This window comes from Anarhichas minor, unplaced genomic scaffold (assembly GCF_050575085.1).
Source record: "Anarhichas minor isolate MPS153535 unplaced genomic scaffold, ASM5057508v1 ptg000102l, whole genome shotgun sequence".
NCBI classification, from domain to species: Eukaryota; Metazoa; Chordata; class Actinopteri; order Perciformes; family Anarhichadidae; genus Anarhichas; species Anarhichas minor.
In genome coordinates, this window is record NW_027466548.1 from 639503 (window position 1) to 652447 (window position 12945).

Genomic DNA, 12945 nt, shown 5'->3' on the forward strand with positions numbered 1-12945 from the left:
AACTTCCTGTATAAACTCTTGAATATTCCTTATTTAAGCCACTTCCTTTGTTCTGTGGAATAGAGATATTTTACAGCAGTCAGCAGGTTTCATCTCAATCAGAAACATTAAAGTTGGATGTTATCAAGACTTCTGATCCTCAGTTTTTCTTCCCAACGGTCCAGAACAAAATTCAAGCATCACACTAACAAAGAGCCATCAGAGGTCCTCATCAAAAACCTGTGAACACACTCTGAACAGAATCCTGTAGACACTGCGAACCCATCTCACCATCGTCCCTGACGTAAACGCCGAGGATCTGTGCGCTGGGATCTCGAGGGTGTGAATGTGGGCCCTGGTTCAGACAGTTGACCAGCAGACACTGAGCTGGGCCGTTGAGCAGTCTGGACACCACGGCCATGTGGCAGCCTGGTTCTGCTCTGCAATCCTGCCGGCAGCTTATCTCATCCTTACTCTCTGGCAGCCTGATCAGACTGTAGCTCCCGGAGACGAGGCACTGCTCTGGATCGAAGTTCCGAGCCAGACCGGGCTGGAGCGGGAAAAACACCACCAGCAGACAGAACCAGAACCCAAACAGACCCTTCTCAGTCATGGCTGCAGTCCAGAGATCTTCAGCTCTGAGGAAAGTGTTGAGCATATTCCTTATATGAGTAGCAAAGCCATGTTGAGTGGCCTGTGCAGTGATGTCACGTGGGAGGATGTATACCTGTGTGCACTGGGGTGCTGTTGTGCGCATGAGCAGAATAAACGGTCAGTGAGTTCCCAGACCAAAGAGACGATGGTAGTCTATCCTTTTTCTCCCGTGAATGCTAGCTACTAGGAGCTACTAGCTAACCACTTTGGTGACTGTAATAACGGAGATAGCTGCAGGAATGTCTAACGCTACAGGTTATGGGCCCAGTCAATCAGGCCAAAGGTGGTTCAGACTTTTATTCGACGGTGATGAGAAAAATTACGAGCTCTGGGAAACGAGGTTCCTCGCGCACATGGAGTTACGTCGCCTCAGAGAAGTTATCTCGGAAGACCCGGAGATAGCTGAGGATGACGAAGAAGCTCTCGCGGAAGACGAGGGAAAGAACGGTGAGGCATATGCAGAACTAGTGCAATGTCTAGACAACAAGAGCTTGTCATTGGTAATGAGGGACGCGAAACGTGACGGAAGAAAAGCACTGAATATTCTTCGCGAGCACTATGCGGGAAAGGACAAACCCCGCGTTGTGAGTTTGTATTGTGAACTTTCCTCGCTCCAGAAGGCTAGCAATGAAACGGTCACGGACTATATTATTCGAGCAGAGACTATATTCACGTCATTGAGAAGAGCAGAGGAGCATATTAGTGATGGGCTTCAGATGGCTATGGTAGTAAAAGGACTACCTGATTCATACAAGCCATTCATCGTGTACATCACTCAGACAAGTGACACTGTAACCTTCGGCGAGTTTAAAACAAAACTGCGAAGTTACGAGAGTACTGAAAAATATGGGAAAAGTGACGTGAATGTTGAAGAAGACAACGTGATGAAGACTAGCGGGGCAACGAGGTCACGAGGAAGAGGAAGAGGGAAGAAAATGGACATGGCTGATGTCGAGTATTACACGTGCGGTAAAAAGGGACACATGGCCAGGGCATGTCCTTACGGTTACCAGGTGAGAAGAGAGGAACGAAAATGGGACACACCACAGCGAGGAAGGGGACGCAGCCGAGGACAAGGCCGTGACCATGTGAAGAAAGCTGATGGAGAGACAGAGGCAGAGCATACATCTTTCTGTTTCAGGATGAGTGACTGTCCTGCACAAAGAGGAAACAAGAAGGGTCTCATGGTCGACTGCGGCGCCACAACACACATGATCAACGACGCCACAAAGTTCAAAACAGTTGACAAGAGCTTCAGACCCGAGGACCACATGATCGAGCTCGCTGACGGATCCAAGGTGAGCGGGATGGCGAAGATGAGGGGAGACGCCGAAGTCTACTTGCTGGACAGCGAGGGACGACAGGTGAAAACGAGGCTCAAGCAAGCACTCTACATCCCATCGTTTCCACAAAACATCTTTTCAGTCAAAGCAGCGACAGCCAACGGAGCTGAGGTCCGCTTCAAGGACGGTAATGACTGGCTGGTCCACAAGGATGGTACCATGTTCAAAATGGACGTGTATGGTAGGCTGTATTACCTTAGCACTGTAGAGGATGAAAATGTTGATGAAGTATATGGTTGTCATGACATTCAAACGTGGCATAGGATACTTGGTCATTGTAATTTTGATGATGTTGCAAAATTAGAAAAGGTGGTTGAAGGGATGTCTATAAAAGGGAAACATGACAAGTCCAACCAAAACTGTGAAATATGCACACAGGGCAAGTTTACACAAAGCAGAAACAGACAGGCAGACGCTAAAGCTACAACCGTATTAGAGCTAGTACACACAGACCTATGCGGTCCGATAGAACCAGCAGATAAAGATGGATACAGATATGCAATAGCATTTACTGATGATTACAGTGGGATGATTTTTCCATACTTTATTAAAGCAAAGAGTGACACGACAAAAGCTACAGAAAAATTCATAGCAGATGTAGCTCCATATGGAAAGATAAAGTGCATAAGGTCTGATAACGGCACAGAGTTTACCGGGCAGGAGTTCCAGTCTTTACTTAGGAGTAACTTGATAAGGCATGAGAAGAGTGCACCCTACTCGCCTCATCAGAATGGAACTGCCGAAAGAGGTTGGAGAACCTTATTCGAGATGTCTCGATGCATGCTATTGGAGAGTAACCTCCCAAAGCAATTATGGACGTATGCTGTACAGACAGCAGCTCAAATCCGCAACAGGTGCTACAGTAAGCGGCTAGAGCAGACACCTTACCGTGTTTTCACAGGAAAAACACCTAACCTATCTAACATGAAGATATTTGGCTCTGAATGCTACGTATATCAGCAGGATAAGAAAAAGCTGGATTCTAGATGCAAAAAGGGGATCCTTGTAGGCTATGACAAATATAGTCCAGCATATAACGTGTATTATCCCGAGACAGGAAAAGTCCTCAAACATAGGCTGGTGAAATTCCTCACCAAAGGTAGCGCAGATAGCCAGACTCAGACAGATTGTGACATGGGGGAAGATATTGAGAAAAGAGATACACCACCGAAGATAGTCAACCAGGGTCAGGGACAGCCTAAGGAGAGTAAAGAGTCAAATGTTGAGGAGACTGCTGAGGCAGGTCCGACCCAGACAGATAGTACTCAGAGAGAAGAGGGAGAAAAGAGATACCCTATGAGACAGAGAAAGGCTCCAGAATACTTAAAGGAGTACCAGTGTAAAGCTGAGTGTAATAATGACGAAAGTGAAAATGTAGATTATTTCTACAGAGTGGCTTATGATGTACCTAAAACACTTAAAGAGGCAAGGGACTCTAAGAAGTCAAAAATGTGGGCTGACGCGATGAAAGAGGAGATGAACTCTTTGACAGAGAATAATACTTTCACTCTGGCCCCACTGCCAAGAGGCAAACAAGCAGTGGGAGGTCGCTGGGTATATGCAGTGAAAGAGAGCCCAGATGGATCTGAGACTTGTAAAGCCAGATATGTTGCAAAGGGGTATAGTCAAGTGGAAGGGATTGATTATAAAGAGACTTTTTCACCGACAGCCAACATGACCTCTGTACGAGCATTAATGCAGGTGGCTGTACAGGAGGATCTTACCCTACACCAAATGGATGTGAAGACTGCTTACCTCCATGCTCCAATAGACTGTGAGGTATATATGGAGCAACCGGAAGGTTTTGAGATCAAGTCAAAAACAGGGGAACACTTAGTGTGTAAACTCAACAAGTCATTGTATGGTTTAAAACAGTCCGGGCGGAACTGGAACATGTTACTGCATGATCACCTTACAGAGAATGGTTTTGTGCAAAATGATGCTGATCATTGTGTCTACAGCAGAAAATCTGAGAACGAGAAAGTGATTCTGTTAGTGTGGGTAGATGACTTAATCATAGCAGCGAGTAACAACACCTTACTCAGTGATGTAAAAGAAATGTTGAAGAGAAGGTTTAAGATGAAAGATATGGGTCCACTTAAACACTTCCTAGGTATCGATTTCAGACAGAGTGAGGGAGAGATCAAAATGACTCAAAAGAGACACATAGAGAAAATATTAGCGAAATTTGGAATGTCCGAATGCAAACCGAGATCCACCCCATGTGAGCAAAAGTTAAATTTTGACAGTGAGGGTGAAGTTATCGATTCGACAGGATATAGAGAGATAGTAGGTAGCTTGATATACATTATGACATGTACCAGACCTGACCTGAGCTGGGTTGTGAGTAAACTATCTCAGTACCTAGCAGAACCAAAGCAACAGCATTGGGCTACAGCAAAACACATACTGAGGTACTTAAAGGGTACTATAGATCAAGAACTACACTACCAGAAATGTGAGGAAAGCCTACTACAGCTGGAGGGATATAGTGATGCTGATTGGGCAGCCGATAAGGATGATAGGAGGAGCACAAGTGGATACTGTTTCAGCTTAACTGAGAATGGTCCAGTTATATCGTGGAAGAGTAGGAAACAGCCAACGGTGGCATTATCTACCTGCGAAGCAGAGTATATGGCACTTGCAGCCACTACTCAAGAGAGTATGTACCTTGTACAACTACTTCGAGGAATAGATAGTAGTAACCAGCATGTACCAGTCAAGATATATGAGGACAACCAGGGGGCGATAGCTTTATCTAAGAACCCAGTATGCAGACAGAGAAGCAAACACATAGATATAAAGTATCACTTTATACGGTCTGCACACGCAGAAGGGAAAATATCTATAGAATACTGTCCTACTGCAAACATGGTAGCTGATGTTCTTACCAAACCAGTGACAAAGAATAAGTTTGAGAGTTTCAAGGGGTATTTGTTTGGTGAGTAATGTGAACTGACAGATGTAAATGTTTTTGAAGTTTTTAGAACACTGCCAGTATGCAAAATGTTTTATTTTGGAGTTATGTATTTTTGGGGTTTTTATTTACCACCATAGAGAGCTATACACATGTCTTTGAGTGGGAGTGTTGAGCATATTCCTTATATGAGTAGCAAAGCCATGTTGAGTGGCCTGTGCAGTGATGTCACGTGGGAGGATGTATACCTGTGTGCACTGGGGTGCTGTTGTGCGCATGAGCAGAATAAACGGTCAGTGAGTTCCCAGACCAAAGAGACGATGGTAGTCTATCCTTTTTCTCCCGTGAATGCTAGCTACTAGGAGCTACTAGCTAACCACTTTGGTGACTGTAATAACGGAGATAGCTGCAGGAATGTCTAACGCTACAGAAAGGTTGTCTAGTGTTTCTGCTGCGTGTTAAGGCTGATGAGTTCTACACCTTGTTGAGTAAATGAGACTTAAACCTGAGCCCCGCCCACTCAGACCATCAAGTCACCGATCATTGCGTCATAGTTTGAGAGGAAGTTGTCTCTTAATGACTTTAAACTTTAAAGCTTATAATTAAACCACTTAAGGTGCGTAATTAAAGTCTTAACTTCCTTGTTCCTATTAATGTCGACCAACCTGAATCTGAATTTAACAGAAGGGTCAATCATGACGTTAACGGTGGTGACTAGGGGTGTAACAATATGTTTGAATAATACGAGTGCATTTGGAAAATGCAGAAGCTTAAATTGTGGAAAATATAAAGTTCTCTCGGTGGAGCCACTGCGCTCAACCTGGCAACCCACCCAACATAACAGACAACGTGCTGCCTGACACGCCCACCACGGAAGAACAACATTCCACTCTGGTGAGCCACATTTGTTCTGGGAGGCTATGCTAAACTAGCTTAGCAGGAAAACCAACAGCAGCACACACGCTACAAACTCTCCCCGCAGCGTTTAGGTAGCTGCTCCCTACTGATTCAAACAGGACTAAAGATCAATTAATAGCCGTGGATATGAGACCTACTCTGACTGATAAACCAGGCTGTACGAACATGCTTAATGCTATTGAGCTCAGTGACACTACTCCTTCACGAGCCCATTTCTCCAGATCATAATGTTTGTTAAAGAAAACAAAAGTCCAAACAGAGAATCAACTGTCCGAAGCACCCGCTGCTGCTCTGACAGACAGCCGGACGTCACGGACTACACAAAGCTACCTGACTGTAACGACACATGACCTCACTACTGAGAGGGAGGAGCCATGTTCTTCAGACACGCCCCCTTGAGAGTCTCACCAGCGAGGATTTGGCATTTCTGCTTTTTTGCTGTATCGAAAACGTAGCAAACCGAACCGTGGCACCACTGAGTCGTATTGAACCGAACCGGGAATGTTGTGAACCGTTACACCCCTGGAGTGGAGACATATTTAAAAACAATCTGTTTTCTCTGAGTTTGGTTCTCTAAATTGACCAACATTAGCTAATTACAGCTGAGGCTGAAGAATGTCTCTGCCAACCAGGACGTTCTGCTTGTCATGACCACAGACTGTGTGTAAGAAGTGGACGTGGTCATCGTGACGTCATCTGGTTTGTGGACCTTGAGTATGGTGAATTTGCCATCACCATCTTGGATTTTTGCTACCAATGAACATCTGTGCATTGAGGAGGAGTGACGTAGAGACGCTGTATACGACTTCACAATAACTTAACAACACACTGGGACACCGGTCACATCCCAAGTCTCTTATTTGTCATTTCCTTGATCCTCACTTGAACTGGAAGTTATTCTTCTTTGCCATCTTGAAGGTCGTCTCAAACCTCTTATTTCTGCTCTAAAGAGCGAGGAGAGATCTCTGACAAAAACCAAGATGGCGACGGTCAAAAACCAAGATGGCGACGTGTGGTCACACCAGCAGTTCTCATGACCAAGAGCTGATCTGAGATATGTTGCTTCTGTCTGAAGAACCTGAGAGAAAAACACTCAAACAGATTCAGGAAACATTTATTTACAGCACTTCCAAAATAAATCAACCAGGACGGTTCGGAAAATGGTTCCCTTCACAATAAAACTCTTTTCGTTAAAAAACATTTAAATTTGCATTAAAAATAAAATCCAACAAGCTGATCTGGATTCAGGTTGTCGGGCGCTTTAGACGTAAGCTTTGGAGCTGCTGTTGTCTGAGGCCAGAGCTGCTCTGTAGATCTTCTGTCCTTGACTCGTAGATGAGAAGTTGTATGAAAACTGCCTGCAGGAGAAAAACGGGAGATTTCATAATTTACAACCAAAAACACACACGATGCTGAGGATCTCTGGACTGAGTCCTTTAGTATTAACTATCTGGGCTGGTAAATATTGAATCAATATGTATCTGACACATTGAAATAACAGCTGTAGATAATAAATCACAGCTTTGTTTTCAGGGACACATGGACGACAGTCAGAGAGCGAGTACTGAATGAAAGCTAACGTTAGCTAGCGGCAGAGTGAGTAGTTAACTCGTCTTAAAGGCAAAACAAACCATCAACTGTGGACCTCTTTCTGTATTTCTGTCATTAATACGAGGCCCAACGAACACATAACATGTACCGTGCTGAGGCAGCGGAGGAAGTCTTCCTGCAGGAGCAGCACAGCAGAGACCCTCCCAGTATGGCCAGACAGGAGGCCGACCAGCCCAGATACAGACCAGTACCCAGCTCGAACCTGCAGCGCCAGCAAGCAGTCAAGAGTCAGCAGCAGGAAGTGACTCACACATCCAACAGCCGAAACAATGGGACCAATGGCTACTTTAGAAACATCTACGGCAACAGAGTTACACATAATATACCATGGATTACACTTTAAGTACAACAACTTTGAGTAATAAGTATGAGAGTAAATTATAAAAAGAAATATTGTAAATGATAATAAAAATCCAAATTAATTTCACATGGAAACCTGATTGATATTTATGAAGAATTTCATCAAAGTAATTTAATATTTTACTGAATATTTGGGTGAAATTGATTTAGATTCCCTGAATAAAATAAAATTGATATCCTCACATTTAATCACATTGTTTATTGATCAAACATTCCACTGGGAGGTCGATTCATTGTTTGAATCCAACTTTTAATTTGTATCACAGGACTTTAATTCTTTAAGGCAAACAGGTTTCAGGGGAGAGCCCAGACTAAGAGCGGTTCAAAACGACCCTCATGATAATAGCCCACGGACTTCAGCCACCTCGCCCGGACCAGGGAAACCGGGGCACCCTCCCGGAGCCAGACCCAGGAGGGGAGCTCGTAGGCGAGCGTTTGGTGGCCGGGCCTTCGCCCGTGGGGCACGGTCGGGCTCAGCCCGAAGAAACACCATGGAGCAGCCACCCTGTGGACCCACCACCCTGTGGACAAGCATCGGGGTCGGGTGCAATACAGACCGGGCGGCGGGTCAGGCGGGAGGCCTGGGCATGCCGATCGCTGGCAGCATAGACTAGCTCTAGGGACGTGGAACGTCACCTCGCCAGCGGGGAAAGAGCCAGAGCTGTTGCAGGAGGTGGAGCGATACCAGCTAGATATAGTCTCCTTCTCCAGCTCTTTACCCTCGCAAGACTACTGGAGGGGTTCTGGGAGTTTGCCCAACCAGTCTACATGTGCTTTGTGGACTTGGAGAAGGCTTTCGACCGGGTCCCTCGGGGGTTCTTGTGGGGGGTGCTGCGGGAGTATGGGGTGCCGGACCCGTTACAACGGGCAATCCGGTCTCTGTACGACTGCAGTAGGAGCTGTGTCCGCATTCTCGGCAATAAGTCAGACACGTTCCCGGTGGGTGTTGGCCTCCGCCAGGGCTGCCCTTTGTCACCGGTCCTGTTCGTGACTTTCATGGACAGGATATCTAGGCGCAGCCGGGGGGTGGAGAACGTCAGGTTCGGGGGTCTCGGGATCGCCTCTCTGCTGTTTGCAGATGATGTGGTCCTGTTAGCCTCCTCGGATCATGACCTCCAGCATTCACTGGGGCGGTTTGCAGCCGAGTGTGAAGCGGCGGGGATGAGAGTTAGCACCTCCAAATCTGAGGCCATGGTTCTCTGCCAGAAACCGGTGGATTGCTCCCTCCAGGTGGGGATGGAGTGCCTACCTCAAGCGAAGGAGTTCAAGTATCTCGGGGTCTTGTTGACGAGTGAGGGTAAGATGGAGCGGGAGATCGACAGGCGGATCGGTGCGGCTGCAGCAGTAAAGCAGGCGCTGCACCGGACCGTCTTGGTGAAGAGGGAGCTGAGCCGGAAGGCAAAGCTCTCAATTTACCACTCGGTCTACGTTCCTACCCTCACCTATGGTCACGAACTCTGGGTCGTGACCGAAAGGACAAGGTCGCGGCTACAAGCGGCCGAAATGAGTTTCCTTCGTAGGGTGGCCGGGCTCAGCCTTAGAGATAGGGTAAGGAGCTCGGTCATCAGGAGGGAGCTTGGAGTCGAGCCGCTACTCCTTCGCGTCGAAAGGAGTCAGCTGAGGTGGTTCAGCATCTAATTAGGATGCCTCCTGGACGCCTCCCACTGGAGGTTTTCCAGGCACGTCCAACTGGGAAGAGACCCCGGGGAAGACCCAGAACACGCTGGAGGGATTACATCTCCCAGCTGGCCTGGGAACGCCTCGGGATCCCCCAGAATGAGCTGGAACATGTTGCCGGTGAGAGGGAGGTCTGGGTCGGCCTGCTTGGCCTGCTGCCACCACGACCCGACCCCGGATAAGCGGTGGAAAATGGATGGATGGGACTTTAATTCTCATCAATAATTTGATTTTTCTACGTCTCATCCCAACGAGTAAAATTCATCAACTTTCTGCATCTTTGACTTTACTGATAAAATAGTATTAAATTCTACTCAGTGATTCTAATTCAAACAAAAAATAGCAAATTGTAATTCATAAATAAATATTTATTAATTAATTAACTAAATATGAATTAACCCTAATCCCAGATTGGACATGATGCTGACCTGACTCCTCCGTAAAACGGGTCGTAGAACTCCTGGATGACTCGGGCAGCGTACCAGGACGCTGCAGTCAGAGTGAAGACACCTGAGGAGGAGACAGACATGAGGACATGTGGACATGTAGACATGTCGACATGAGGACATGAGGACATGTGGACATGAAGACATGAAGACATTAGGACATGTAGACATGAGGACATGTGGACAATAACATCATGACTTCACCCACCAGACAGGATGAAGAGGACTCCTCCGCTCAGGGCGATCTGGTCCTTGACCTTCTCCGAAGTTCTGCCGATCTTGGTGCACTTGAGTCCCAGAACGGAGACTATGATGGAGGCCAGACCGACCAGCAGGGACAGGATCATCAGAGCCCTGCAGGCCTGCAGGTGAGCTGGAGACGCAGCAGGATGTAAAAACACAACATAAGTTACTTTTTTTTTTTTCTTCTTTTTATACATTTTTAAATTTTTATAAATTTTTAGAATCAATTTTTTAAATCTTAAAATTTTTACATTTTTTAATTTTTTTAATTTTTTAATTTTTAATTTTTAAATTGTTTATTTATATATTTATCAGGGACGGTTAGATTATCTTCTGACAATCTTAAGGGTGATATAATATTAATATATTAATACATTTTTTATGTTTCAAAGTGTTAAACAAACAACTAATAACATTAAAGTTTTAAATTAAATTCTACAGTTTTTAATGATAGTTTTAATGTTATTTGGTCAATTTGAAGACATTTTTCCTCATGAATTAAATTCCACATGAATTAAAGCGTAAAAATAACAAAATGTGTGAATACATTAAAACCCATTATTGATCATCATTAATAAACATTATTGCTATTTCAGTGATAAGTTCAGGACTTCAAGTCAAACTGCTGCTAAACCCATTAAACATTTATTCTGTTTCTGGACCGGCTCGATAAAAACAGATGCATCATGGGATTTATTGCTCAGGACTCACCCGGTAGTCCCAGCACCGTCTTGAACCGGCTGCACTGGATCGACCCCAGCGACGTGGCGACGCAGCTCATCCACAGACCCTCAAACTGCCACTGACTGCTGCTCACCGACTCCTGCTGACTCCTCACCTTCCACGCCTGAGAGGAGGTGCAGCTGGACTGCAGACACCAGGAGACCACGCCCAGGAGCAGACCCACGACCTGCAGCCCCGCCGCCATGCTGCTCACAGCTGGATAACAGCTGGAGGAACAACAGGAACTTTTTTAGTGTGAATAATCACCTCGTGGGGTTCCTCAGGGTTCCGTTCTGCATCCTCTATGTTTTTGGTTGACATGCTAATGTGGGTTTCAGAGTTATATTTATGAACCACATGAATCCTCGTACCTTAAAACAGGTGAGTGTCTTCAACAACGAGCCCACAAACAGATTAACACGAGTGTTTTCTGATTTTACAGGTTTTTGTTACGTTTATGCACAAAAACAACACAAACAAACAGCAAACGTTCAGTCAGTCAGGGGAAAGTTGTTCGCGTCTGGTTTCCCCGTTTTGTTTTGCTTTCATGAATCATTATGAACAATATTGTGAAATAAAGGAAATACGATTAAACTGTTTGTAAAGTTAGTTATGTATGTTTTTGTGGTGGTTCTTACTGTTATGTCATCTCTTTTGTTTGTATTGTTACTTCTATTGTTTCTGTTTTTACTATGTAAAGTACCTTTGAGTACCTTTTAAAGAGCAATACAAATAAAATGTATTATTATTAAACACAGTGACTCACATCTTGACAGCCGCGTGTGAGAGAATGAATCATAAACACACCGAGTCAAATTTACACTTTTTAAAAGTACGTCCACATTTGTGGAGTTCTTACCGTCTGAGGAAGTGAAGCTTTTTTTCCGGGTCTCTGTTCTGGTTCTGGTTCCTCTCTGCAGCAGTTTGTCCGGTTTAGTTTCAGTGATGTGGTCTCAGTGTGAACCTGGTCTGACTGTGATCTGATCCTCTGAGGTCTGATGAGGGTTCAATGAACCAGCGAACACACGTTATTGACACACATGAACCTCAGAGTTTCACCTCCAACTCTGTTTGTTAGGAACTCGCTTTAGGATCCTTTAATGTATTGAATCTGTAAATATACAAATATACATATATATATATACAAACACATACAGTTCTTATTGAATGTACATCTTCTGAACAAACCACTGATAAGCAGCTATATATTTAATCCAGGAGAAGAAATATCACAAGTGTTAAACTTGAGTTTGTCCACCAGAGGGCGCTGCTGCTCGGTACCTGTCATGACAAAAATACAAATAAAAGTAATTGTGACAATTTTATAATAATAAATTCTTCAATGTCTTCACTCTACTTAATTTTATTTCATAGCCCTGTTTAGATTTGAATGTTTTATATTTCAGACAGTTTCTCTGCTGATCTCTTTACTGAAAACTAACTTTAAAAAGAGCTGAAATTAAGACGCTAAAGAATTACTTAAACTTTCCATATTGATATATATTTGTTGTACATTTATTGTAATTTATGTTCTCTTCTAAATTCACTCTCTTCACCATCGTCTTACAGTGACGTGAGGAGTAATAACTTTCATCATGAGGTCCACATGTAGAAACCAGCGTGTTTCTGTTGATCTGACACTTTGTGGACTTTAAACCTGTTTATCAAACCGACTTCATGTTTGCAGATCAGTTAGCTGTTCAACATTAACTCCTTCACGTTAACTCAGACTTCAGAATAAAAGCTTGAACAAATCAATCACGAGTTAAAAATACTCTGAACGTAAACAGTTTTGTTTATTACAAGAGATATTCTGTATTTTTCTTCTTCTGTGCTTCTCTGACTGCTTTGAAGTGGGCGGGGCTTAGCTGTAGAATGTGATGTCATGCGTTTCTGTCAACCTTAGTGAAGGTTTTGGGGTTCAATCAAATCTGATCAGAGGACACAGAGTTTATTAATCAATTCAGATTGTTGCTTATTTAGTCAGAAATCTTTTTTATATTGCAGAAATAGTGAGTGGGTTTTGTCAATGCTTTCATATGCTGGAGTTTGTGTGATTGCAAATTGAAGTTGC

The 12945-nt window shown here is 44.4% G+C and overlaps 1 protein-coding gene across 1 annotated transcript; it reads right to left on the reverse strand.

The window, feature by feature from the left end:
* Nucleotides 1-6909: 6909 nt before the first annotated feature.
* Nucleotides 6910-12146, reverse strand: cldn15lb (claudin 15-like b). The gene is made up of 6 exons (XM_076082784.1): nucleotides 11731-12146; nucleotides 10860-11098; nucleotides 10114-10278; nucleotides 9888-9969; nucleotides 7511-7624; nucleotides 6910-7169 (listed from the first exon to the last, which is right to left on the reverse strand). Exons 2-6 carry the CDS (start codon nucleotides 11074-11076, stop codon nucleotides 7073-7075), a joined length of 675 nt encoding a protein of 224 aa, XP_075938899.1. The 5' UTR covers nucleotides 11077-11098; nucleotides 11731-12146; the 3' UTR covers nucleotides 6910-7072.
* Between the last annotated feature and the right edge of the window lie 799 nt (nucleotides 12147-12945).

What these genes read in the sequence shown, in the direction of transcription:
- cldn15lb (XM_076082784.1), bottom strand. Translation starts at nt 11,076, where the DNA reads ATGGCGGCGGGGCTGCAGGTCGTGGGTCTGCTCCTGGGCGTGGTCTCC. An exon ending in GACGGTGCTGGGACTACCGG is followed by an intron (nt 10,279 to 10,859) that starts GTGAGTCCTGAG and finishes CTGCGTCTCCAG; the next exon opens with CTCACCTGCAGGCCTGCAGG. An exon ending in AGTCCTCTTCATCCTGTCTG is followed by an intron (nt 9,970 to 10,113) that starts GTGGGTGAAGTC and finishes TCTCCTCCTCAG; the next exon opens with GTGTCTTCACTCTGACTGCA.